Source organism: Arachis ipaensis, chromosome B3, assembly GCF_059453495.1.
Source record: "Arachis ipaensis isolate K30076 ecotype BB chromosome B3, ASM5945349v1, whole genome shotgun sequence".
In the NCBI taxonomy this organism is placed as follows: Eukaryota; Viridiplantae; Streptophyta; class Magnoliopsida; order Fabales; family Fabaceae; genus Arachis; species Arachis ipaensis.
Genome location: NC_142438.1, coordinates 35,056,692 through 35,081,961, shown reverse-complemented (window position 1 = coordinate 35,081,961; position 25,270 = coordinate 35,056,692). Strand labels below are relative to the sequence as shown.

The following is a 25,270-nucleotide window of genomic DNA, read 5'->3' as shown; positions in this document are numbered from 1 at the left end:
AAAAGGAAACCGTGTGTGCTGTCCGTGGGTGAAAGGGAAAACAGGGTAAGGGTTTGGCTGCTAGGATGAAGGGTTTAGGGTTTCATTTTTTTTTTTAAAACTAGGGTTAGGGGTATTTTAGTAATTTCAAATAAAAATAGGGATATTATAATAATTGGAAATAAATTCTAATCCATTAATAATAATGTATAAAAATACTATTTGCTCATCAATTTCATAAATTATTTTCAATAAAATGTCCAAATCAAATAATTAAGAGTAATATAATTAAATCCCTTATTTTCCAAGGTAGCAGTATTAATATTGAAAATATTACTTATTTAATTCAAATCATATAGAAATCCTTATTATTTCACAACTACCAACTTTATACTCTGAATATAGAAAATAATCCAATAATTATAAAATTGGATAATAATTACCTTAATTATCTTTAATAAAATAATTTCTGAAATTAAGGCTATAAATAACCATATGATTTGAGACTTGATCATAATAAGACTTTTCAAAGGTTCTGGGTCTTACATTAGTACTTTTGGAAAATGTTGGATTTAAATATTTTCTTTTGAAAAAGATAAACTAATTCCCTCTATTTCAAATTGAAGTTGTCTAAATTGTTGTACTATTTTTTCTAATGATGTTCATATTGAAACTGTTTGATTCAAAATTTCTTCCTAATCTTTGAATTAACCCGCTTTATGCTACATTTTGTTGCATATATATATATATATATTCTTGTTGTTTGGTAATCTCACGTATTCCTTCAAATCCTTGCGAAATACCATCTTTGTCCAACTGTGAACTTGAGTATTCTTCCAATTTCTTGCATAAACCTTTCGTGCCGTTTGTCTTTCTCTTCTCATGTTTCGTATTCCTTATATGCGCTAGTTCTTAGGGACACGATTTGTGCGTACGGAAAGTGAATATGGTCAATCTATGAAGTTATAAGGAGTTGTGGAGTTTTGAGGGAATAAGAGGAAGTGATCATGTTTTATTAAGAGTTCTAAACGAACATTGTGCCTATTTAATTTTAGATTTTGAAATTTGGTTTGCATCAAATTACTTTTATCAACTTTTGCATCATCTAATATATTTTCTTTTATGTTTATGTGATATGATTTTCTTGGAACCTTTAAAATATTCAAAAATGGATGTGAATATAAATTTTTTCTTCAACTTATATCAATTTTCGAGGGCGAAAATTTTTGTAAGTTGGATAGAATGTAACATCCCGCATTTTTGAAAATATAATTATAAATAAATTGTGATTTTATTTTATTAAGTTTAAAACTTTATAATTTTAGAATTATTTTATTAGAAATAACTAAATAGATTCGGAGATAACTTTATTTTGAACCAATTAATATTCTTAAGTAATTTTATTATATTGGAATATTTTGTATAATTTTAGTAATTGAAAAATAAGGAAGGATTGTATGATTTAATTTAAGTAACTTTTATCATGAAAAAGTTACGATTTATTTTATTAATTTGATATCTTATCTTATAAATTAATTAATTAAGGGTAATTAAATTAGTTTTATTAATATTTGGAGTTATGTTAATTAATACTCTTGTGTAATTTTATAATTGTTATTTCATATAATTTGAAATTAAGATTTAGTAATGGAAGCAATATATAACTTAATTTAAAAAATTTCTATTATGGATAAACTATGGTTTATTTTATTAGTTTGAGCTCTTAGAGATTAACTTATTAACTAGGAATGATTAAATTGATTTTTATAAATACTTTAAGTTTAAGTAAGTTAATATTTACGTACAATTTTTATTATAATTAGATATTTTGTAAATTAAAATTAAAGTTTCGGTAATAAAAAAATAATAAAAAATTATATCATTTAATTTGAATCATTAAATATTGAGTTTAAACTACATTTTATAAAAATGTGATTAATATGCTTATTTTTTTAATTTAAATTAAAAATAATTATTTCAACTTAGCAATATGTTGATAAATAATGTTCTTAAATATTTTTAAGAGAGTATATTTAATTTTAAAATTATTCTACCCTTCAATTTTATCAAAATATCTATTCATATCTATCTATAATCTTTTATAAAATTTTAATTTCTAACCCTAATTCCTAAAATTAAGTCAGAATCCTAATTTCCCCAGTTCCTAACCCTAACAGCCGCAGCCTCAACCTCCTTCATAACAAATGCATACAAATTTAAGAAAGGGGGAAACAGGGAGAAAGAGGGAAGAGAAGGGAGACGGCGCTGGCTGGGGCCTCGCCGCCGTCACCGTCGCTGTCAAGCGTGAAGGGTGGAGAGGAGAGAGCTTGCATCCAAGAGAGAAGAGATGCTGTCTGCCGTCACCGTCGCCGCCCTGGAGCTCGCCGTCGAGCTGCTTCACGGCGCCGTCCCGTCCATGGACCCACAAGCTTGCGTTACTGCCGATCCGTTCACAAGCCGTCGTCGATGGGACAGAATCGCGAAGAGAGAGAGACACACGAAGAGAAGCCCACGACCAGCCTTGTCGCCGGCAGCGCCGCGGGTTGCCGTCGCCATCCTCGCGAGCTGCCACCGCATCGCCGTTACTGAGCTGCAGCACCGCCGTTGTCGCACTCTGCTGCTGCCGCGTCTCGCCAAGCCGCCGCTGGAGGAGGAAGGCCCGCCAGTTTTGTTTCTGCTTATGGGTTTTGGAATCTGAGAAAACGCCACTGCCGTTGTTGTTTGTTGGGTGATCATTGCTGCCACTGGAATCACGAACCGGAAAGGAGAGGAGGCCGTTTTCTGTTGTCGCTGGTGCTGCCATAGGACGGTTGAAGCCATTGCTGATTATGATTTTGTTATCTGGGTACTGGTCTGATCTTTTCCTTAGGATTGATCCATTTACTTGTTTTGTTTTGTTACTGCTATGGTAGCCATGTTCTGATTTTAATTCTATTTTAGTCCTTGCTTTGTCTTGAATCCTAGGGCTGAAAATTGCTTTTGATTCCTACTCAATTTAAATCCTCTATTTTACTGCAACCATGGTCAAAGTTGCGAAGGCTGGTATTGTTGCCGTTCTGGTTGTGTGAGAGTTACCGCTACTGCCCTGACACTAAAAGAGAAGGTATTTGTTACGTTAAAGTATGCGATTGCGACATCGAGGTAGGGGGTTTAAAACGATTTTAATTTAAGAATGCCTACAAGGTTTATTGAATAACTGCAAATAGATTTAATAGCTGTGATTAATTGGTTGATTATGTGAATATTGAATTGTGGCTGAAATTGTGATTGGAATGGTTGAGATTGTGATTTGGAATTGTTGATTGGTGATATTGATTGATTATGTAGATTGGGAATTGTTTGATGACTTATTGTTCAGAATTACTGAATTTTAATGGGTTATGTTGGATTTGTTGCTGTTGAGCTGATATTTGGTATATTGTAATGATAATGAGCTTGGTTGGTGGTTGATTTGGAATTGGTTTTGAGGGGTATTGAAGGGTTGGGTTTTGAATACTAAATGGTTTGCTGAAAATCAGGTTCTCTTGAAAATAAACGGCAACTTTGAAAGTGAATCAGTGACTCTATAGTGACTGAAATGATAAGAATTTAAGTGTTAAGTAAATTATATTAAGTGTAATTGTGAAAACTCAATTTTGAAGGTTTCGTATCAACTAGAGAATTAGTTATGATTTTTCAAAGTTGAATTCTAAAATCTGATTTTCTGCGTAATTTCTATACCGAGTCAGCAACTTTGAAAAACTACAACTAATTCTGTGATTATCGGAATTGCGTGGGACCAAGTCCGGATTAAGCTTGGGAATATAGGGAGCTAGACTGCTGAATTTGAGACTTTTTCATTAAGTTTATGATTTATGGTGAATTTTTGAATTATGGATGTCAAATCTGGTTTTTCTGCAGAACGTTTAACACAGCAGCAACTTGTTTCCTCTATTAGAAATTCTCCAGTTTGCATTTTTAAATGGAACCAATTTTAAATGAAGCTCTGGTTCTAACACTTTAATTTCATAAAAATTTAGAATTGTTAGAGTTGTGGTTTTAAAGATTTGGATTTTTAAAGTAAGATGTATTATGCATAAAAGTCAGTAACTTTGAGACTTTATAATTTTTAATTCTGGAATGATATTGAGATGCAACCAATTGGAGGTGAAAGTTGAGTATGTTTAGTATAGTTTAAATGTTCAACTATTAAACTCAAATTTGAAGACTCTTGCAGGGTTCTGATTGAAAGGCTTTCATACACCTCAAGTTGTAGTTTAAGAAATTTGTTAATTAATCTGGTGTAAGAGAGATGAATGACTAGCTTCCGGTTCTTTTACTGCTCTGTTGTTACAGCTCCTTTCAGTCCTTAACTGCTTTGTTACATTCTAGCTTTCAGTCCTTTTATGCGAGCATTTGTTGTGGAGCTTCTGTTCACTATTTTTTTGTATTTTTTTAAGTGCTTCTATTATTTTATGGTTTTTGTTACAAATTGATGCTGAAAGCTTGCAAAGAATTTGGCCTAATTTTACTATATTCAAGTATTGTTTGTTAGGTTGGATCAGATAATTAGTGATATTCTGGATTCTATTTTCTCAAATAATATTCTGACTTTATTTACAAAATGCAAATTTAAATTTGGCTTTATTAACAAACTTACAGTGGTTTCTTTTTATTTGGTCAATTTAGACTTCAACTCTAAATCTGATAACTTATTCTTCATTCATATGTGTCTATATTTTGGGTTGTTGTCTATGCTACTATGAGCTTCAATTTAGATCTTTCTTTGTGGTTTCTAATTGAAATGATTGGTTGTACTCTTGGTCTAATATAAGATAAGGTTATCAACACTCATAGGTAGGAAGCTTATTGGGAGGCTCCTAAAAATCTTTTCTTACCATGGTACACTCTAACCCCGACAACAATATAAGAAAACAGAGGAAAAACAGAGGAAAAAAGAATTCGTACCCCTTTTATTTTTTCCCCACCTTTCTTAACATGTGTCCTATTATGTTGTCTAAGTTGTGTGTTCTTACTGTTGGTATAAATATTTTGATATTATCCCTTAAGAGTTATTACATATCTTGGAGATTTGTTAAGTTTAGATTTATATATTTGATCATTCCTCCAGTATATCAAGTGACTTTTGCAAATAAGTTGAGCTTATCTTTTATCATACAATCCTAATCTTACCATAACTTGATCTATTATTGTGTTTTGCAGTTGCTCAATGTTCCAAATCCTGCTGTTCTTGACATTCCTGTTTGTGCATTGGGGGGTGGATATTGGAATTATATATTATTATACAGATTGCCTAAAGACTAGGTAATACCATTATGAAAACAAGTTTGTTAGGTACTCAAAGATTTTTTATGCCTTTGAATGATTAATTTAAATTTTTAATTTAGTCAAAAGAAAAATACCGCAAAAGCATTATGTTATTCTTTTGCATGTTGTCAGATAGGTATATCCATGATGAGGAAGGAAGATGAGAACGATGAGTCTATAAAAGTAATTCGTTTCCGTTGCTGTTTCCATATATTTTTTTTAACTCAAAACAAATAAACAAAGGCCATGCTTTTATATCAGCTGGATTTGATTTTAAGAAAAGGATTTAGGTTTGGAAATATTTGAAACTTTTCTGTGGTCAATTATTTGAGCTGGAACCAACATACGGACTTAAGAAATTTTTGATTAAAGGTTTTTGTTCTGATTTTTTGCAGGAATCTTCATCTCTTAGAAAAATATTGGCCGTGAACTTCAACTTCCTGCACATGGTAAAAGAAATTCAAAAAATATAGTCATATGAATAAGCATACAAATTAGAAGTTTTTAACAATTATTTGAATGGTTTCTACTCATTGCAATATTGTGCAGTTAGTTGGAGATGATTTCTTGATGTTTAATGCAAAACGCATTGAGAGAGTAGTACTAGAGTATGCATGTAACCCTCTTTTTCTTAAGGTAAGTGATTTAAATGGACTTTGATGGGGTTCCTTTGTTTAGTTCAAAATTGTTCTCACTTTTTCTTCGTAAAATTAATCATATTTCGTTAATAAAGATGTTTGGATATCCAGAGTTTGAAAAAAGTTGCTTCTTTATGCAATACCTTAGAAGTAGAGTTTACAACTTTTTTACCCATATTAAAACACTGTTGCATGAGCTATTTTTGATAAATTATTTTTTTTTAATTGCTATTTTGTTATTTTTTTTATTGCTGTTCTTCCTCTGAAGTTAGAAGTAAAATATTTAAAATTAAATAATTAAAAAAATCAACCAGCAATAATCTCAATGAAATGTAGAATAATGATATAACCAACTAAATGATTGGCATTTTCAGAGGCATCCCTTTGCCTTTCCATATAATAGAGGATAGAATAACAATTATAGCTCTCTATGACGCACAGGACTTTCTCACATTCTTAGTCTTCTTGAGGCAATATTAATATCTAACAAGCAGACAGATGCAACAGCTTTGTTGTATTTGTTTAGCCACATCTGTTCTTTGTTTGTTTATAGATTTTCTGATATGATGGATATCGTATCACCTGCTTTTAGTATGTTTGCCCTTTTAGTATGTTTGCCCTTTTATCTGTACAAATCACTTGCTCCTTTTAACTAAAATACCAAGTGAAGTCCAGAACCAAGGTGGGGAACTATTAATGAAAAATAGCAGGTTCCTACTCAAAATAAGATGAAAATAGGATAAAATGTGAGTGAGTTGAAATCCTACAGTTTGGAGACCTTCTCTCTCAAGCATCAGCATAGACTGCACTTGCAATTGAACTGCAGCATAAAATTGCTTCTCAGCAATGAGCATACGTGCTGGAACCTGCAACTTAGATCTTCAGACTCAAAATCCTCCATGAAAGATAGAGAAGTTTAAACAGATAACAGAAAAGGAAGCAATTAAAACAAAAAGTTTAAAAGAAATCAGGAAGCATGCACAAATGTATACATGCAAGCAGAAAATGCAACCTTGAGATGCATTTCCTCTAGCACCTGAGAAAGACATTATATGAACTGGATTTACGGGGTCGGTCATCCTAAAATTGGGACTCACTTGTCGTAAATATTCACTTGTAGCATACCATATCTCATTGGATTGGCGGGTGAATAGAATCCATAAAAAATACTTATCAAAAAAAGTGATCCATTGAGTCATATTAAGTATATTTGAATTCTATTGATTATAAACTATCGTTATAACAATATAAGAAAAAAAAAATCCCAACATAAATTCTTGGTGCTTCAATACTGGAGAGTTCTAGTCTAGAAGCTCCTTGATGCAGCAATAGACCATGGTTGATCAAATATCTATAGTAGGGCGTTGGTATCACTATGCTAAGAATGAAAATCCATAATAGCATTGATTCACAAGAAGATAATTGTTAGCATTAGCCTAATTTCATCGCCATTCCAAGCACAGTGAGCTTTCACGAGTTATAATGTCACTGTATATAAGTCTAGTTCTATAGCTTCAATGAATTTTAAGGTTATTATGTGCTTCACATCTAAAACTACTACAAAAGTTCTACACATGTACAGATGTAGCACACTGGATATGAAACTGCAAATGCAATTTTGCATACTGTTTATTCTATCCCAAACTGTTAAAAGAGGCAAAAAGTGACTCCAAGTCATAGCAAATATAATTAGAATATTAGAGGAAGCTAGCGTAAGTTCTGACACGATACTGTCTTTTAATCAGCAACAAACAAAGCAATGCAATTGAATCAAGAAATAAAAAAACAGTAAACACTTGGGAAATAAAGGATTGACCTTAGCAATGCCTTCAATTTGATCCAATAAGGAGATTATGTGTCGCAATGTAACTGAGCGATACCATAATTGATGCAATTGTTTATTGCGCGCACTAAGGTGCTTCTTTGCCTCTGCCAAATCTACCTTTAAGACGGAGATACTCTCAGTGGAATCACTGAAAAGCTTCAAGATCTAAAGATAAACAAGATATTTGTTAAATGGAAAATCATAATGAAAGGCCAATCCTAATTCAGCTACTCTATGTAAACAAGAGAGAAGTGGCAAACTCTTAAGAATTCTACAAAGTAACAACTGCCAAAACTACAATAGGAAGTTTATAGCACAATAAATTGAACAACAATAAGAACAACGAAAACAATAATAACCATCAACCATTTTCCCATTAAGCGGGATGCAAAGTAACTGGGAAATTTAAGGAACTATAATCTGAAGGTGGACCTCCATTAACACCCACAATCAAACTCCCTGAAGTTTCAGTTGTCAAGTACTGGCAGTTTGAACCAATTGTTCCAGGTCAACACAACAATTTTAAAAAGAACCCATGAGAATGAAATATTAAGAAACCTGGGAATAGTTTTGGATAGCTTTGTTGAAGCCACTATGATAGGTTTGTACTACTTCATCCACAACCTCCTCAACAACATCACTTTGCTCCTTCAACAATTGTGCAGCAGCATCACGATCTTTTGACGTCGAAATGTGAACAACATGAGGTAGTGAATCAAAACGAGCAACAGTCCAACTCTCATCTATTTTAGCGAGTTCACGTCTCAAATACTGCATTTCGGTAGAGCAGAAAGACTCAAATTATCACAAATTAGAGAGATTAACACACGACAAAGAGCAATAGAAAACTAGATATATCAATGAAGGTTTTGGAGCAAACAATCTACAGTTCAAATTATAAGCTAGAAGTAAAAAATAATTTTAGTATAAAATAGCAATGAATCCCTCATGTGATGCATACAACTTTGGTTAATATAACCTGCATAGTGGTAAAAGAAGGCCATTTAATAAAAGTAATCCTATCTGTTGAGCAAAGCTAAGTTGGTTTGAAAAGACCATGAAGAGGTGAGGACTTTGAGAGCCAATCTGAAGCATTAAACGGGAAAAGTGTCAGCGTCTGGTGGTTTTTCTGCTGCTTTATTTTAAAGCAGCAGAGACTTATGATATTATTATATGGGCATATCCTAAACTTGCATCATATATAGCATTTTAGTGTCAAAACCAGTACATCTTAGAGTAGATGTTTAGAACCTCTTAACTACAATTACAAACTTTCAAGGTTCATGATTTTTATAGAGGGGTTTCCTCTCGGAGATGCAGACAGATTGCAAAGCTTGGCCTGTTGATGTATTTTTTTTGTGTGTATCTTAACCTTCCATAAATTGAGGATTTCTGGTCCTCCATGCCTTTTGTAATATCCTTCTGTCCTTGTTTAAGAAAAAGGAAAAAGAAAAAGAAATCAATTTTAAGTTATAATGAGAACAGTTTGCAGTTACAACAGCCTTTTGGCACCAAATGGGGTCAAATATGGGCCTACTTCAGACTAGTGTACTCTGTTGGAACCAAGGATGAAATAGACTGAGGATATAATTATAACATTGGACAGAAGTTGTTCTCCCACCCTTGTAAGGCATGAGCCTTATTCTGGAACATAAACCTAGGTTACTGCACCAAACTGCTCAAAGTTTCCCCATTTCTATTCCAGTAATCTACAAGCACTAGCAGTGAGGCCAAAAGTCCTTAGAATATAAATTAATTGCAGAGAATCCCTTTGAAAAGCAGTGATTAATCATTTTGAATACAAATCTAGAAAGTAACAAAGGAAAGCTTACAGCTTTGTCTTCAGGCAAAGGCAAGTCATCAAAAAGTCCCATATTTTGCTTTCAATGTATCCACACACCATAGAAGAGATAAGATTACCTTGTACTAACAAACCCACAGTTCTAACTGCAATGGATGAATACAAGTAATGAACACTCAAACTAATTGGCTGTGATAAACATGAATAATGTGAATAATCCAATTTCACCTAAAATAATGAAAAGAATCTGCTTCAATGGGAGCACTAGGCTTCAAGAAATGAAACTTAGTGTAAACCACAAAATTTGGAACCAAAAAAAGAAGGGGGGGAAAGTAAACAGGAAAATAAGGAAGAAGATCAAATGAAGATATAATAGCTATCATAAACTACTTCTGCAAAAGGATTTTCTGAAGCAAAGCACATGGTTTTAAAATCCAACAAAAGATAGTGTTTCAACATAAATAAAACCGATATTCTACTCACTCATAATAAAATGAAGCTGAAAAAAGAATTGTAAAGAAGTAACCAATTATATTGTTTCCGTAATAAGTTAGAACAACAATAAGTTCAGTTTTACCAAAAAAAAAAATTATTTCGGAATATTATCCCCTAATCAACCTCAAAACTCCCAAAAATAATTAAATACTGGTTCAGAACATAGAACAGTTGAGTCTAAGCAGCAAAGCAAACCAAACTTCTTGCTTACGTACACTTATTCCTAATGATTTCCAGATGACAATACCTCCAAATCCAGCTCAAGTAGCAACTAAAACGAGAGTTATTATTTGAACTTCAAATAACCTGGCATCAGCAAAACAAAACAATAAGAAAAGAAATATATAAATAAATAAAACAGTAGATGATTTTGAATTCAACAAAAGAAAAATACGGTTCTAAGTTTGGCACTGAACTATAGTATTAAACATTAAAAACCCCCTATGTCCCCCCTATGTCAGGAAATACCACAATCATCAACCACCAAACCTTTCCTCACTAGGAGGAGGCCCTGGAGCAAGCTCCGTGGATTGTTTCACACAAAGCATAAGCACAATTTTCTTGGTCATTCGGCAAAAGAGAAACTACACTTATTTCCAATGCAATATCCAAAAATTTCTAACAATTAAGTAGTGATCAGAAACAACCACGAGAAGGGATCAACAATAGATTACTGAATTAAATTTTTGCAAATCTTAAAGCACCTAACAATCAAAGCATAATTAAACATCATTTCTACCGCTGTTCATTACTATACGGTAACTAAACACACACACACACACCATAATCTCCATTCTACGACCGCTAAATAGAACCAGATCCTCGATTTCCTCTCACAGGCGAAGTTCACTAGAACTCTTCAGCAATTTCACTCATACAGAAGCAAAAAAATCTATAAAACTCCATCGAACTCCTCTCTCCACACATATCCTTCCACTTCCTCTCTGTTACAGTTCCTTCTTCACTTAGCTAAGCAAAAAAAGGCGTTTACGAGAATTCAAAAAGCTGAATACTCCGTCGAGAACTTACAGTAAACGAAATTCGAAATACGCATTCTGTAATCAGAGATCTCGAGGAGCTACAAAGGATTCAAATCGAGATTCATTGTGTGCGCACTAAATTCAGCAGAGAGAGAGAGAGAGAGGGAGAACCTGAAGCGAAATGGCGGCGAATCGACGGAGGAAGGAAGAGGAAGCGCGTGAAATGGACGAAGGGGGAAGAGAAAGTGATGAAGAAGTCGCTGAGCGTTCGGAAAGATGGATTTGACTGGTAATAACAAAAGCGAAAAGGCGAACACGCGCGCGCGTTAGAGCGTAGTCGTTGTTGTTTTAGTGAGGAGGACGAGAAAGAGAGAATGATCCTGAAAGATGTGAAACGCGTGACGTGATGCTTCTACCTGTTTTTATCTAAAGTTAATATAACACATTTTTATTTGAATTGAATTTTGCTTACACTTAATATAATCTTGTTTTATAAAAAACGGAAAATTGATATTTAGCGCATTTATAAATTATAATGTATAGTTAGTGAAGATTTTTTTTAAGTTTTTAATGCTAAAACTAATAACCTTAATAAATATCCTACCAAAGTCTTTTTTATTTTCATGTTTTAACTTTCAAGTCTTTCTCTATTCTAGCCATTATTTAGAGCAATTTATCATTTAACAAATAAAATCCTATCCATCCAATTAATACCTGCATTAAAGAACAATATATTCAAAACGAATTTCAAATTATGAAAATTATGCATCTTCTGGCTAAATTTTTTACATACGGTAATTTTAGTATGAAATAGGAAAATATTTAATTATTTTAATATTTTATACAAGTATAATAATATCATAAAATGCCATTGGTATTTTATAATAAAAATATTTTTAGCACCAATTTACATTGGTGGAATATTCTCAAACCAATGGACAAGCTGAAACTATAAACAAAGTCATATTGGCCAGGTTAAAATGTCGAATACAAGACGCAAAAGAAGCATGGGCAGACGAGCTTCCTCAAATCTTATGGGTATATCGGACAACTCCTCACTCCACAACAAGGAAGTCAATTTTCTGACTTGCTTACAGAATAGAAGCCATGATTCCCATAGAAATCGCTGAAGAATCTCCAAGGGTTTTATTCTACAATAAAGGGGCCAATATCCAGCACAAAAGGAAGAGTTCGGCCTCCTCCCAGAAGTTCGAGAACAAGTTCGGATCAAAGAGGAAGCACTAAAGCAAAGGATGGCTCTGAAGTACAATCATAAAGTAATCAAAAGAACCTTTATCACGAACGATCTTATACTGATACAAAATGACATCAGGATTCAGAAGTCGGGCAACGAAAAGCTAGCTGCGAATTGGAAAGGACCCTATAAGATTGTTGAAGTCTTAGGGAAAGGTTAGTATAAGGTATCCGACTTACAAGGGATGGAACTCTCGAGGTCGTGGCACGCGTGTAACTTGAAGAAGTACTACAGTTAGATAGCGCACCTTGTTCCTTGGTATACTCATTTTTCCCGACTTCATAATTTTTTTTCGAGAAGGATTTTTTCGGAAGGGGATTTAACGAGGCACCATAACACGGGCTAAGAGTAGTCAAAATCCTATTAGCCAATTTATGGAAAGGCATTTTTCATTTATCAATGATAAATCCACTTCATTCTTAAAAGTTTCCTATAAAAATACATTAATTTAAGCTTGACAAACCGCAAAAATCATTATCCGACCTAGAATGGTCGGCAAGTTGAAGCGACGAGGTACAAATTAATATAAGAAGTTATGTAAACAATTTGTAAGATCAACCTCAAAATCAAGGCAGAATAAAAACGAAATGAAAAAGTAACTTGACAAAGTCCGATTACAGGAAGTCGGAACTTACAAAGAAAAGCACTATACTGACCTACTTCACCGACATCATTTAACTTAGCAAAGAAACAGTATTAAAAAGTTGTCAAAACACGATTTACAACTAAACGGCTATATAGGCTAAGATCTAATTCGACAAAAAATAATTATTGAAAACCTATAATCATGATGAAAATGAAGAAAGGTTTTTTGATAAAAAAAAAAACTAAAATTGTCAAAAAAAAAATACAACTAAAAAAGTGATCGAGGCTACAAGCTATTACAAAAAAAAATTGTTCTTAAAAGACCCACACATTGGGCCATTCAAACTGCTAAAGACGGAATTACAAAGGATTAAGCTGCTCTTCTGTGACAGTATCTTCAGCTTGGGTGGAAGGAGTCGGGTCATACTCAGAAATCGGCACAGCTGCGATGGGGCTAGTCGGAGAAGGAGGGAGCTCACCACTAATGACCTCATTCTCAGAGGGGACCTTGGGATTTTGGGAAATTTGATTGATCTCTGCATCCGAAATTTTCGGGTCGTGCAAATGAACCTCCTCATCATCCTCGGGAGCCAGGACGATCTTCTCGTCTACTACAATATTATCTTGGCTGATTAGGGAAAGGTCTGCCTCAGCAGCAATAACTTGAAACTAGGCCTTTGAATTTGCAAACATTTCATCCATTCCTTCAGCCACATATTCCTCGAGTTCTGCATATTTGTCCCGAACATTAGCCAGCTCATCCACTAGGTCGAGCCTCTCCCCGAAGACATGGGTGTAGCTCTCCTCCGCCTTCATTCTTAAATCCTTTGACATAGCCAAGGCCGTCTCCGCCTGTTTTGCCTTTGCCTGAGCTTTGCCCAAGTCGGACAACAATGTATCACTCTCCTCTTCAGGCTCTTTTTTTGTCTCCTCCAATGAAACCACCTCGACTTGGGTAGCCACCAAGGAGCTGTGAGTGGCGCTAAGGGAAGTTTTCTCCAACTCTCTGGTCAATGCTGCACACACGCTTGCTGTTCGAATTCTACCTCGGGACAGGAGCTGAAGATGGCTTTTGAGGGACACATCATCCATACTAATGTGGCTATGAGGGAGAATATGTTTTTCGCTCCATGCAAGCCCGTCAAAGCCCATGTTGTATATGCTTTCCCACTCTGCAGTCTTTTACCTTTTGGGATTTTGTTCGGAGGAAGAAGGATGAGGACGGGCCACAATACTATCAGTGGCGGAGATAAAGAGAATTGGCCAAAACGGAGGGACGGGTATAACCTTCTGCGAAGCTGACACGCCCGAGTCTGACTTCGAGGGAGAAGACTGGGCAACAGCGTCACCAGCTTCTTTTAGTTGTATGTCCCGAGCCATAACGTTCTTTCTGGTGGCTCGAAGTGTTTTAATGGCAACCAACATAGGAGCCATTTTTTCTGCAAATAAAGACACATTAGCCGCCAACACAATTTTACAACAAGAATTTATAAGTAAAAGCTATGATGCACGGACACTGACACGGACACGGGACACGACACGACACGGGACACGTCGACACGCAAATTTTAAAATCTTACCTAACACGGGGACACGCATACATATAAAATATAAAGTATTTTTTAGATAAACCGTAATGATATTTTAATATTTTATTAATATTAAAATATAAATTAATTTTTAAATTATTTTTAATGTCTTATTTTAATTATATCAAGTATTTAAAATATTTTTTGTTTTAATAAATAATAATATATACTATATCTAAATTTATTTTAAGAATATATATTAAGAATAAGACCGGACACGCTGACACGTGATGGTATTTAGGTGTGTCCAAGTGTGTCCGAAGAAGAATTTTTTATTTTTTATTGAGACACGGTTTGGACACAGCAGACACGCGTGTCGGACGAGTGTCGGTAAGTGTCGTGTCCAAAATGTGTCCGACACGCAGACACGGCAACTCATCAAAGTGTCCGTGCTTCATAGAATAAAAGAAAGGATGGCTACCTAGTTCGGACTAGAGTTGACTGGGATCCCTAAGAATTTTTTGGTGTCTAAATAGGGAGGCCAGCCCTAATACTCTTGAAATAAGCCAATTACACTCTTTTCGAGCTCATCTAAATCATCTACATTATACTTGGCTATTACTGGTCTCTCTTCCCAATACAATGAAAAAAGGGTTCATCGTTCTTGTCAATGAAGAAAGGTTGGGCATCCTTAACAGTTCGGATTAAAAAAATAATTTTTAAAATTATGAAAAGACTAGTCAAAATAGAAAAAACTTTCCTCCCCTAAACAGCTCAGAAAGAAACCTAACCTAATTTTTTAGAACTAAAAGGTTTGGTAAGCACAAAGAGATAGAAGAACACTTTCAGGGAAGGTCGGATATCCAATTCCCGACAAAGGAGTTGGTATATTTTCAGAAAAGTCCATGAGTTAGGGTGTAGTTGGGTAGGAGCAACGTTGCAAGTACAGAGGACATTAATCTCAAAGTCAGAAAAAGGAAACCTAACGTCTAGCTTAGTGAAAAGGCAATCATCATAAAAGAAAGGGCATTCCGACCTATCCAATGTTAGAAAACATACCCTCTCCTCGAGATCAGCTACCACTATCTCATAGTTCCGCTCATCTTTTTGGTTTTCATACAATCTATGGTGCCTCTGGAAGATTCCAACATACTTTCTATCAATAACAAGGACAGGAGTAAGAACAGAAATATCTACCCAAGTTAAGTGAGTAGGGAACTTTGGTTAATATATTGTAAATTACAGAGCGAGACATTAAGGCTATATTTACAAATGCAACACACAAAGAAAAATCGTCACAACAAGTCGGAAAGTCGGACAATAGTCACAAAGAAGTCAGGTCATTATTAATGACACCAGCAATTAACAACCGTTCTCATAAAATCTCATAAACACAGCGAATCATCATCAAATTCCGAACACATAAATGATATTGCTTCCAACCAAGTAAAAGCGATACCATTTGAGAATAATACAACCATATCAAAGTCCCTAGCAACAAATCCCAAGTAGCGAACAGTTTTCAACAAGTTTTCAAGAACAAACAAGAAGTGACAATACTAAAGGAAATACAAAACCCCATCACCAACAACATTTTAAATGACCATTCAAAATCTAAGGCAAATACAAGTACCCAGAGCAATTGTAATAGAACGAAAATGGATAAAAACACCAACCTTAATGAAATGCAGAAGTAAAGAGGCACGTCAAACAGCAAGAAACACGAACGTTTCTCTTTGAAAAAGCAAAATGAGAACTTTCAAAGGGTTCAAGATGAAGAAATATTGACCTAGAATGCAGTATAAAGCAAAGAACAAAGGAAGAAGAGTGAAGGGGGGGTTTTTTGATGAAGGAAACGAGGCAAGGTGAGCGTTTTCAGTAACAGAAAAGAAAAAAGAGGAAAGAGATTAACTTTTTATGAACAAGGGGCAAAAAAGACATTTTGCACCCCTCTTTAAAGCCACGTGTGGATTTTCAGAAAACTACCAGGTAACATTCGCCATGTTATTAAAGTGGCAACGTTTCAAAATTTTGAAACATCTCGAGTACCCAACCTCTTGAAGGCGGCATACCCGACAATGGAGACTGGAGCCACAAATACTTGGATCCGACCTTATGAAAGCTCAAACTTAAGTAGGGGTACAGTTCATACCCTGACCCAAATGCAGTCCAGGCCCATTAAGGATAAAGGCCCCTCAAGGGTAGCCTCTTCCACTCACCCGACCTTCTAAGAGGATGAATGCGTTAAGGAGGTTCAGTTCCACTTATCTAAATAAGTAAGTGCCTCTCCAAATCTCTCATACTATTTCTATCTCTCCTAAAAGATAGACCCAACAAACTCTCAAGATAAAGAGAACGACTGTCCACCAATAAAAGTGGAACTCCTAAAAAAAGGTGATTATCTTTTTACTATAAATACACTGACACCCCTCAGGTATATTCAAGTTCCTATCTACTAAAAACTGGCTTAAAGCCTTTGTTAACTTAAGCATCGGAGTCTTTTGCAGGTACTACCCCTACCTTCTCACGACGAACTCGAACGGCGACACCTCGGCATTAGAACAAGTTGGACGCTGCCTTAGAAGAAGTCTGGACCTCACGTTCAGACCCAAATTACCGTTTTAGGTAACTCTCAGAACAATAACTTTCTTATATACTTAATAAATTAATCAATTAATTAACTGATATAATGAATTACAATTAATTGATTAATACAAATTATAATAAATTGTATAATATTTAAATATTTAATTAAATTCATTAGTTAATATTTATTGTAATGAATTGAATTTAATAAGTTAAAAAAATAAATTAAAAGATATTTTAAAAAATATGTTATGTTAGTTTTATCATTAAATATAGAAATATAATATTTATATAATAAAATAGATAAAATAAATAGATAGAATAGATACCATATTCAGAAGAAATGATATTAAATATTATCTTAGTAACTCCAAAATAAATCGAACCGAGCTTTAGACAAGTTCAACTAGTATTTCAAGCATTCAACCCACAAAATTCTATAGTTGCAGCAGCATCTATTGTAGAGAAAATTAGAAATATATCCCTGCAAAACTGACAACATTCCACAATTCCCACATAATTAGGCGACGTCCTTCATCATTCATCAAGAAAATCTAAATTCCAAGTGAGCTACATAAATGGCATAAATGACATCAACTAAATTTATATTTTTAACTCGTGAAAATTGATACAGCAATAAAGATAATGTTTAGTGATTCTATTAGTATATATAATTTTACTAACTTCCCGACTAAATTTTTATATTAAATAAAAATTTTTAATTAGATATTTACTAATCACTTTTGTGTAAAATAATATAAAATATTGTTGAAGTATTTATTTTTATATTTGATGTAAGATGAGTTATGCAATTAGGATTATAAGTTTTTTCTAAGATATCTATTGATGAGGATTAAATAGAAAATATCTAATATAAAAATACAAAATTTTAAATTATAAATATATAACTAAAAAATTAATAAAATTATAAAAATTAAGAAAATAATTGAACCTAAATACAATAAAAATTTACAGCCATACAATTTTACATCATTAGAAATAGAAAAACACCAAAAAACCTATTAGATCTAGATTAAATATCTAAATTAGTTCTCAAAAAAATATCATATAAAAAAATTTTGTTTTCTAATAAATTTTTATTTTATAGAAGTTCTTAAGAATTATTTTTGTTGGACATATTAATTTTTTATCGTTTTAAAAATTCGCTAATTTATTCTATAATTATATTTTTAGAGCTAATATCATATAATTAATTTTTTTAGAAACTTACTTATCTAATAATATATATATATATATATATATATATATATATATATGATTTAAAATAACAAAGAACTAATAACTTTTAAGAGCTTTTTTTCTTTATTTCTACGGTATCGAATTTAAGAGTAAAAAAATTTACCGGAATGACTAATTTGGATCAATAGATATTTATGCTTAGGAAAGGGCCTTTTATGCTATGCTTGTAAAGACATGGCTGTTTATTTTTGTTTCATTTTGGTTGGAGGAATGGGCTAGAAGCCCAGACTAAAGAGGCCCAAAATATTACAAACATTTCCAACAAAGACAAGTGCCATGGCATCAAAGCTGATGTCAGTTGAATACCAAAAAAAAAAAAAAAGCTGATCTCAGTCACCACCATAGCCGGAGAGAGCTCCCAGACTGTGAGATCGCGATTGTTCTCAACCGCTCACTTTGCAGGCTGATCGGCTACCGTGTTTCTCTCCCTATGAACAAGCTTGAACAGCAAGAACCATTCTATTCTTTTCAATTGATGAACTCTTCTCAGCAAGGTATTTATCTTTTCTTCCATAGGATTTGAATTTGTGATCATTTTTATCCCCATGTGGAGTTTATTCCAACCAACATAGCGTCACACTTGATTATATATATATAATCGCCCGTAATCTTTTAATAAGATGTCAAAAATATCATTTAAATATTATAAAGAATTATAAAAATATTTTCAAATATTTTAAAATACAATAACAATAACTAAAAATAATATGTTATTTTTTTCAAGTGACTGATGACTTTTATATTTGATAAACTGTTTATATATTGAGAAATTTTTGGGGTTAGTAATTTTTAATATTTTTATCATTATTTGACCACCACAAATATAAATTATTTTTAATAAATAAATTTTACTAATTTATATACATAGAAACTTTGAAAAATATAGATACAAATTATATTGATTCATATGTGTAAAATTCTAATAAATATAAGTGGAAACTATATATTTTTTGTGAGCAAAATATCTATAAATATGTGTACAAATTATTGATAGCCAAGTAATAGTAAAAAATAATAATATTTGTTGGTCATGTACCATTACTTTGAGTAATGTATTTGATCCAAAATTTTATAAAAATATTTAGATAATTATTTAGTAAGTATATGTATAAAATTAGACCAAAATTGGATCTCTAAATTTCTTTTTAAAGTATTTTTTATCACCAACAAAAAAAAGTGAAAAAGACTTACTTGGTATAAAATCACCAAATTTTAATGATAAAAATATTTCATTTTTCTAATTATTTTTATAAAAAATCGTATCAAAACTCAATCTCTAAAATATTTTTTGAGAATATATATTTAATGTTAAATATTTTTATTGCGTTCTAAAATATTTCATGATATTTTTGTTATTAATAAAAGTAAAGATTTTTTTCAGTGTTTTAAAAAATCAAGGATAATTTTAATTATTTACCATATATTTTAGTAGTTTACCTCCAAACCTAACACAGTGGCATGCTCCTCATCGCGGGTAAAAATGCACCATGGGATTATTATTTATAATTCCAACATTCCGCCACTCAAGTTTACGCCATGTATATAGTATATACCCCACCACAATGGCATGCTCTTGTCCTGTTTTCATCTACTGATCTTACATAGGTGGGAAAAAAAAAAAGGAAAATGGAGGGAGGGTGCGGGGTAAAAAAACCAATAGTAACAAAAATGTGCAAATAACAACATATTTATGTAACTTTCATATGACAAAATTCTTATTTCGCGTATATATAAAAATACATATTCTTCCAACTTACATTATGTTTCGATGATAATATATTGGACTAATCAATAGAAACATCGATGACCTCATCGGATTTCGTTAAATCCCGGAATGGTCAAGCTACCAAATTAGAAGGGGAAAAAACGCAAAAAGTAGTTTGGTCAACTCCCTTTAACTATCAATATGGCGGTAGATATAATGTAGATAAAATAACTTGATATATATGTGTCACACTCATATCGTTATAAATATCGGTGTGCAGATTACGAGGTTGGAACCGATCAACTTTCTAATTGTAAATTCAAAAGTCACAAGCATTACATGATCCTCCTAGTTCGCTTGTATTTCGTGTCTTTTCTTATTTTTTTCCTCTTATATTATCCCCCTTACCATTCAATTCAGTGAATATATACAGGGCACAGATACAGGGTTGAGTAATATGATGGATAATGTTAACGTTATAGATTTGGGAGGCTTCGATCTGGACGAGGCTCTGGCTACAGTGGCCGGAGAATCGCAGGTGGTAATTGCGGCGGCTTCGAAGAGCTTCGTGTCAAAGTTGCCGGTGGCAGAGGCGGAAGAGGTGGAGGAAAAGGATGTGTGCTCGGTATGCATGGAAGGGTTTGAGGGCGGAGGAAACAAGCGAGTCCCATGCGGCCACGTGTACCACTCAGAATGCATCATTCTGTGGCTGTCCCGCTCCAACTCCTCTTGCCCTCTCTGCCGCCGCCATATCTTCCTCAGCTAAGAATCTTAGGATAGCCTTCTCATGATTCATGTATCACTCTGTTTTGCTGAATTTTTTTTTTTTTTTTTTGCTTTTTGTCGAAATGATTTTCGACGATTAGTCTTTAGTATTCTTTCATGTTTAGGGTCTAATATATGATAACAGAATTATTCTGATGCTAGTAAAAAATAGTACGTACATCAACAAATAAAGAGAAAGAAGCAATGAAAGATTTATGATTAAGTTAATGTGAAGTTAAACATGTTGAAAAAATACTTATCAATAAGTATATGTTTAGAGGTATGCGAGAATTCTACGATAACTGTACTAAAAAAAATTGAGTGGATTAAGTGATGGAAAAAAAATAAATTTTAAAACGTGATGTACAAGTGTATAACAATAAAATTATTATTATTTGAAATGGAATATTATTTTACATTTTATATAATTTTAAAATGTTACTGTTAATATCATAATTTTTATAGAATATTATTATTTTTAATGTAATTAGGCATTGTTTAAAAATTGTTCGTTATTCAGTGTTAGAAGAGAGAAACTAAAAAACAAATAACTTTTCATAAAAAATACGGAATTTCTTATAAAAATAGATAGTTAAATTAATTAAATAATATTATTTAAATAAAAAAATTCACTAAAGATTAAAAATTTAAAGAATAAGTAATATTTTTCTATCACTTTAAAAGTATAACATTGGATTTTACAATTGGATTAGAATAACAAAAAAGTTTACAAAATGTTAACACATGAAAGATAAAAGAAGAAATTTGACCATGCTAAAAACTAAAGTTCTAAAAATCAAATTAGCCATCAAATTATTTTAATTACTGATTCATTTACTCATCTTTTTTTTGGACGGTATTTACTCATTGGTTAACTGTAATTTGATTGAATAATTATTTTATAGTAAAATAATAAATAAACATATTAAAATATAATTATAATTAAAATAGATTTTTTATTATCCTAAATATATTTTAGGGTAAAAAACACAAATAAACTATGAGAGGAAAGTTGTTACATGAATAAGCCAAATTAAAGATTGATTCACGAATGAGCTAAAGTATACTTATATGTAATTCGAACCTATTTGGTTCGAACTATATTTGCATATAAATTGAACCTATTTGGTTTGAACTACACACGCATAATTCGAACCTAATTGGTTCGAATTACTCATGATTAAGTGCCACCACAAATTCGAACCTAATTGGTTCGAATTACGTACAATTGGGCTATATAAGGAGTTCGAATCAAGCAAATTCGAACCACTTCTCATTTTCCATACCCTACCAAATTCCAGAGAAAACGACCCAGATTCGATCTGAGAAATAGTAGAACCGAAGACTCAACTGATGGGGACGATCTTGCAAGGCTGTACCGGTTGGACGGGGTTGCTCATATAGCCGGGGTCATCAACGACGAGGTTAGTACATAGAAAACTTTGTGCACACGGTTTATTTGAGTTAGTGATTTTGCATGTGGTTTTAGTGGCAGTTTATGTTAGTGGTTTATCGTTGTGGTATTGCAAATGGTTTATATTAGAGGTTTTGCATGCGGTTTAGTTGGTGATTTATGGTAAGTAGTTTTTTGTAAGTGGTTTTATATGCGGTTGTGTTAATGGTTTATGTAAGTGGTTTATGTTAGGTGGTATTGTTAGTGGTTTATTGTAGTGGTATTGCAAATGGTTTATTTTAGTGGTTTTGCATGCGGTTTAGTTGGTGGTTTAGGGTAAGTGGTTTTTTGTAAGTGGTTTTATATGCGGTTGTGTTGATGGTTTATGTAAGTGGTTTATTGTGTTAGTTTTTTTCTTTGGTTACCAGTATTGTATGTGGTTCTAATAATGTGGTCCATTTAATGCGCAGCCACAGCGATGCATCAGGAGCATGCGGCGGCAACAAGGCATGCCACTCGATGAGCGTTATGTTCCCTACTTGCAGATGGCCGGGTTATACCATTTGGCTAGGCTGAACGATAGATGGTTCCGGTTAGATGAGCCCCTTGTCAGCGCCTTCGTCGAGAGGTGGTGTCCTGAGACGCACACCTTCCATATGCCCTTCGGAGAGTGCACGATCACGCTTCAGGACGTGGCATACCAGTTGGGGTTGGCAGTGGACGGGCATTATGTCAGCGGTTGCCTTACAGATTTTCATATGTATATCGAGGGTGGACGTCCAGCTTGGGTGTGGTTCGAGGAGTTTCTTGGAGTGATTCCTCCTCTGAGCCAGGTTCAGAAGTTCGCAGTAAACTGCACCTGGTTCCAGGAGACTTTCGGAGAGTGCCCCGAGGGAGCCGATGAGGAGACTGTGCGGCGCTTTGCTCGTGCCTATATCATGATGTTGTTGGGCACTCAGCTGTTTGCCGACAAGTCCGGCAACCGCATTCACATCAGATGGCTTCCCTACGTAGTTAGGCTTGAGGAGATGGGTTCCTACAGTTGGGGGTCTGCAGCATTGGCATGGTTGTACAGGTGCATGTGCCGAGTGGCAAACAGACATATGGTGAAATTAGCAGGCCCACTTCAGCTACTTCAGTCCTGGATCTTCTGGTGCTTTCCCAGGTTTAGGCCTGCTGGGTTTGATACGTGCAGCTGGCCTTTGGCATCGAGGTACGCTACTCAGGCTTTTCTATTTCAAGTTAAAATAGCTAATGTTCATGTACGCTTGTACTGTAATACAAATCTGTCATACTTCTAATTAAACATAACACCCATGTGCGCTGCAGGTGGTCAGGTTACAGCCCTTCCTACAGCGAGAAGGGTCCTAGAGTGCAGAGCACGAGACTAAAGATAGACATGTTACAACCCAGGGATGTGAGTGTTGTTCCGGTTACTTTTATTTGAATAACTAGACATCAAATGTTTCTGTAGAGGGAGTTGGCGTGGCAACATAGCTATTTTTTGTGCAGTTTATCTGGATGCCATATAGCTCCCCCGAGGTACTTCAGGTTGTGCATCCGGAGGGGTTGGAGCCTCGACACATGGTGGTGTGGCGGTCTGTCACGTCGCTGATATACTTTGCCGTTGTAGAGTGGCATCAAGTAGATAGGGTTCTACCGCAGTTCGGTGGTGTGCAGCCCCTCCCGTGTCCCGCCCTTAACATTGACTTTCTGATGTCGAAGGACGGGAGAGGCGGTGATCGTTGGTTCCCGTCCGCTTTACAGCATTGGCATATTCTTTGGGAGACCCGTGCGGATCACGTCCTCCGGTTCGATGTTGTTGCCGACCTTGGACCTTCGCACGCCTACCTAGACTGGTGGAGTCAGCATGGAAAGAGGTTCTTGTCACCCGAGTTTTATCTGGGGGATCCGAGGGGCGTTCCTAATCCTGTCGAGGCATCACAGAGGGGTCTTGGACGAGTTCCTGACATGGATCGAGTCGACGACGTCCCTGATAGGCGTCGGGTTGAGAGGAGAGCTCGTGTCGGGACACGACGGAGCCAGCGTGAGTGGAGGTGGCTAGAGCAGGCAATGGGGGAGACTGATGAGGCAGGTAGGGGTGGTGGTCGAGGACGAGGGCGTGGAGGCAGACGGAGGGCACCCGTTGCGGGCCACGACGATGGTGATCTTCGTGACGTGGACGGTGGAGGAAGGGGTGCAGTCGGGGTTGTTAGTCCCCATCATGGCGGCCTTGGTGGAGAGGGGTATGCCACCGGAGATCCCACTGCCCATGGTGAGGCTGGACTTGGGGAGGGGCCGCTGGGAGATTACTTCGTTGGAGTTCCCCCTGACGACCACACACTTCAGGAGAGTACGCCATGGGTGAGTTCGGGCAACACGTTTTCAGACTTCCTTGCCGGTGTTGGGTATGATGGGAATTTTGGTGGATCCCCCTTCTTAGATGAGATCAGTGCCATCATGCATGATGATGAGGCTGCCCGTGGGCGGAGTCAGACGACGGGGACACAGGCACCGTTACATGTCGATCTGAATGAGCCTCCCTCCGTGCCTCCTCCTGAGTATTTCGCTTTGGGTGGTACCCCAGCTTCGGCACATACTGCTGTGTCACATTCAGTTGTCGGGCCGTCCTCATCTCGATCGGTACATGTCCAGCCTAGGATGCCTGCACATCCAGCTCCGCAGGACGAGGACGAGGACGACGAGATCGAGGATGAGGAGCCGCTTATCCGGAGAGGTCAGAGGACACGGGTTCCACGTCGTTGCTTCACGGGGTCGCACTTGTTTAGATGATTTCTGTGCCGAGTTGTATGTTACCTATCTTCGTCTATGTATTTTGTTATCAGTGTTACTTCGTATCTACCTTTAGATGTATGTGTGTGTTACTATGAAAACATCTGTACTTTGCGTTTTGATGTTATTTAATTTCCGCATCATGTCTTAATTAATTTAATTCGTAGACTAATTTATTCCCATGTGTGTTCAACAGACATTTCGTTTAAAACTCCTTAAACGAAACATATTCATCAATTACGATCCCATGCACGTAACATATTCAGGTCTAATCCTTAGTATTTCGAACCATCTTGGTTCGATTTACAATTAGTGGAATTCGAACCAATTAGGTTCGAATTATGTGATGGCACCTATTCGTGTGTAATTCGAAC

General features: G+C 35.0%; 3 protein-coding genes and 2 pseudogenes across 16 annotated transcripts; 3 read left to right on the top strand and 2 right to left on the bottom strand.

Annotated features, from left to right (window-relative positions):
* The first annotated feature begins 65 nt into the window (after positions 1–65).
* LOC148570294 (uncharacterized) lies at positions 66–2,836 on the top strand (annotated as a pseudogene).
* LOC107630173 (uncharacterized) lies at positions 2,688–20,974 on the top strand. 4 transcript variants are annotated; one of them, XM_088508604.1, is made up of 7 exons: positions 2,688–2,824; positions 2,944–3,082; positions 5,182–5,283; positions 5,419–5,469; positions 5,682–5,735; positions 5,836–5,922; positions 12,000–14,452. In XM_088508604.1, the coding sequence occupies exons 4-7, from the start codon at positions 5,431–5,433 to the stop codon at positions 12,153–12,155; spliced, it is 336 nt and encodes a 111-aa protein (XP_088364730.1). In that variant the 5' UTR covers positions 2,688–2,824; positions 2,944–3,082; positions 5,182–5,283; positions 5,419–5,430; the 3' UTR covers positions 12,156–14,452. The 4 variants fall into 4 exon arrangements, 1 of the variants encoding a protein (XP_088364730.1); XR_015907302.1 differs by lacking the exons at positions 2,688–2,824; positions 2,944–3,082; positions 5,182–5,283; positions 12,000–14,452 and adding exons at positions 16,902–17,019; positions 18,449–18,734; positions 20,379–20,974 and having other exon boundaries at positions 5,339–5,469; XR_015907300.1 differs by lacking the exons at positions 2,688–2,824; positions 2,944–3,082; positions 5,182–5,283; positions 12,000–14,452 and adding exons at positions 18,460–18,734; positions 20,379–20,972 and having other exon boundaries at positions 5,339–5,469.
* Positions 4,848–11,428, bottom strand: LOC107630172 (exocyst complex component SEC8). 11 transcript variants are annotated; one of them, XM_088508603.1, is made up of 8 exons: positions 11,197–11,427; positions 11,075–11,123; positions 10,293–10,351; positions 9,582–9,696; positions 8,308–8,520; positions 7,741–7,914; positions 6,692–6,790; positions 4,848–5,726 (listed from the first exon to the last, which is right to left on the bottom strand). In XM_088508603.1, exons 4-8 carry the CDS (start codon positions 9,621–9,623, stop codon positions 5,688–5,690), a joined length of 567 nt encoding a protein of 188 aa, XP_088364729.1. In that variant the 5' UTR covers positions 9,624–9,696; positions 10,293–10,351; positions 11,075–11,123; positions 11,197–11,427; the 3' UTR covers positions 4,848–5,687. The 11 variants fall into 11 exon arrangements, with proteins under 11 accessions (XP_088364729.1, XP_016188724.1, XP_088364728.1 ...); XM_016333238.3 differs by lacking the exon at positions 11,075–11,123 and having other exon boundaries at positions 10,261–10,351; positions 11,197–11,426; XM_088508602.1 differs by lacking the exon at positions 11,075–11,123 and having other exon boundaries at positions 11,197–11,426.
* On the bottom strand, positions 13,226–14,299 carry LOC148570293 (uncharacterized; annotated as a pseudogene).
* On the top strand, positions 20,147–24,896 carry LOC148570292 (uncharacterized). Its single transcript, XM_088506953.1, has 7 exons — positions 20,147–20,152; positions 20,379–20,570; positions 22,012–22,134; positions 22,574–23,014; positions 23,223–23,316; positions 23,441–23,520; positions 23,616–24,896. Exons 1-7 carry the CDS (start codon positions 20,147–20,149, stop codon positions 24,894–24,896), a joined length of 2,217 nt encoding a protein of 738 aa, XP_088363079.1.
* The last annotated feature ends 374 nt before the right edge of the window (positions 24,897–25,270 follow it).

Excerpts from the sequence above, each read along its gene's own strand:
- LOC107630173 (XM_088508604.1), top strand. The coding sequence starts at position 5,431 with ATGATGAGGAAGGAAGATGAGAACGATGAGTCTATAAAA. Across the intron at positions 5,470-5,681 it reads AGAACGATGAGTCTATAAAA|GAATCTTCATCTCTTAGAAA; the intron begins GTAATTCGTTTC and ends GATTTTTTGCAG. Across the intron at positions 5,923-11,999 it reads GTAACCCTCTTTTTCTTAAG|GTTAAAATGTCGAATACAAG; the intron begins GTAAGTGATTTA and ends CATATTGGCCAG.
- LOC107630172 (XM_021118694.2), bottom strand. The coding sequence starts at position 9,623 with ATGGGACTTTTTGATGACTTGCCTTTGCCTGAAGACAAAGCT. Across the intron at positions 7,915-8,307 it reads CTATCCAAAACTATTCCCAG|ATCTTGAAGCTTTTCAGTGA; the intron begins GTTTCTTAATAT and ends GTTTATCTTTAG. Across the intron at positions 6,791-7,740 it reads AAATTGAAGGCATTGCTAAG|GTTCCAGCACGTATGCTCAT; the intron begins GTCAATCCTTTA and ends TCTAAGTTGCAG.
- LOC148570292 (XM_088506953.1), top strand. Across the intron at positions 23,015-23,222 it reads AGGGAGCCGATGAGGAGACT|GCCCACTTCAGCTACTTCAG; the intron begins GTGCGGCGCTTT and ends TGAAATTAGCAG. Across the intron at positions 23,317-23,440 it reads AGCTGGCCTTTGGCATCGAG|GTTACAGCCCTTCCTACAGC; the intron begins GTACGCTACTCA and ends GCAGGTGGTCAG.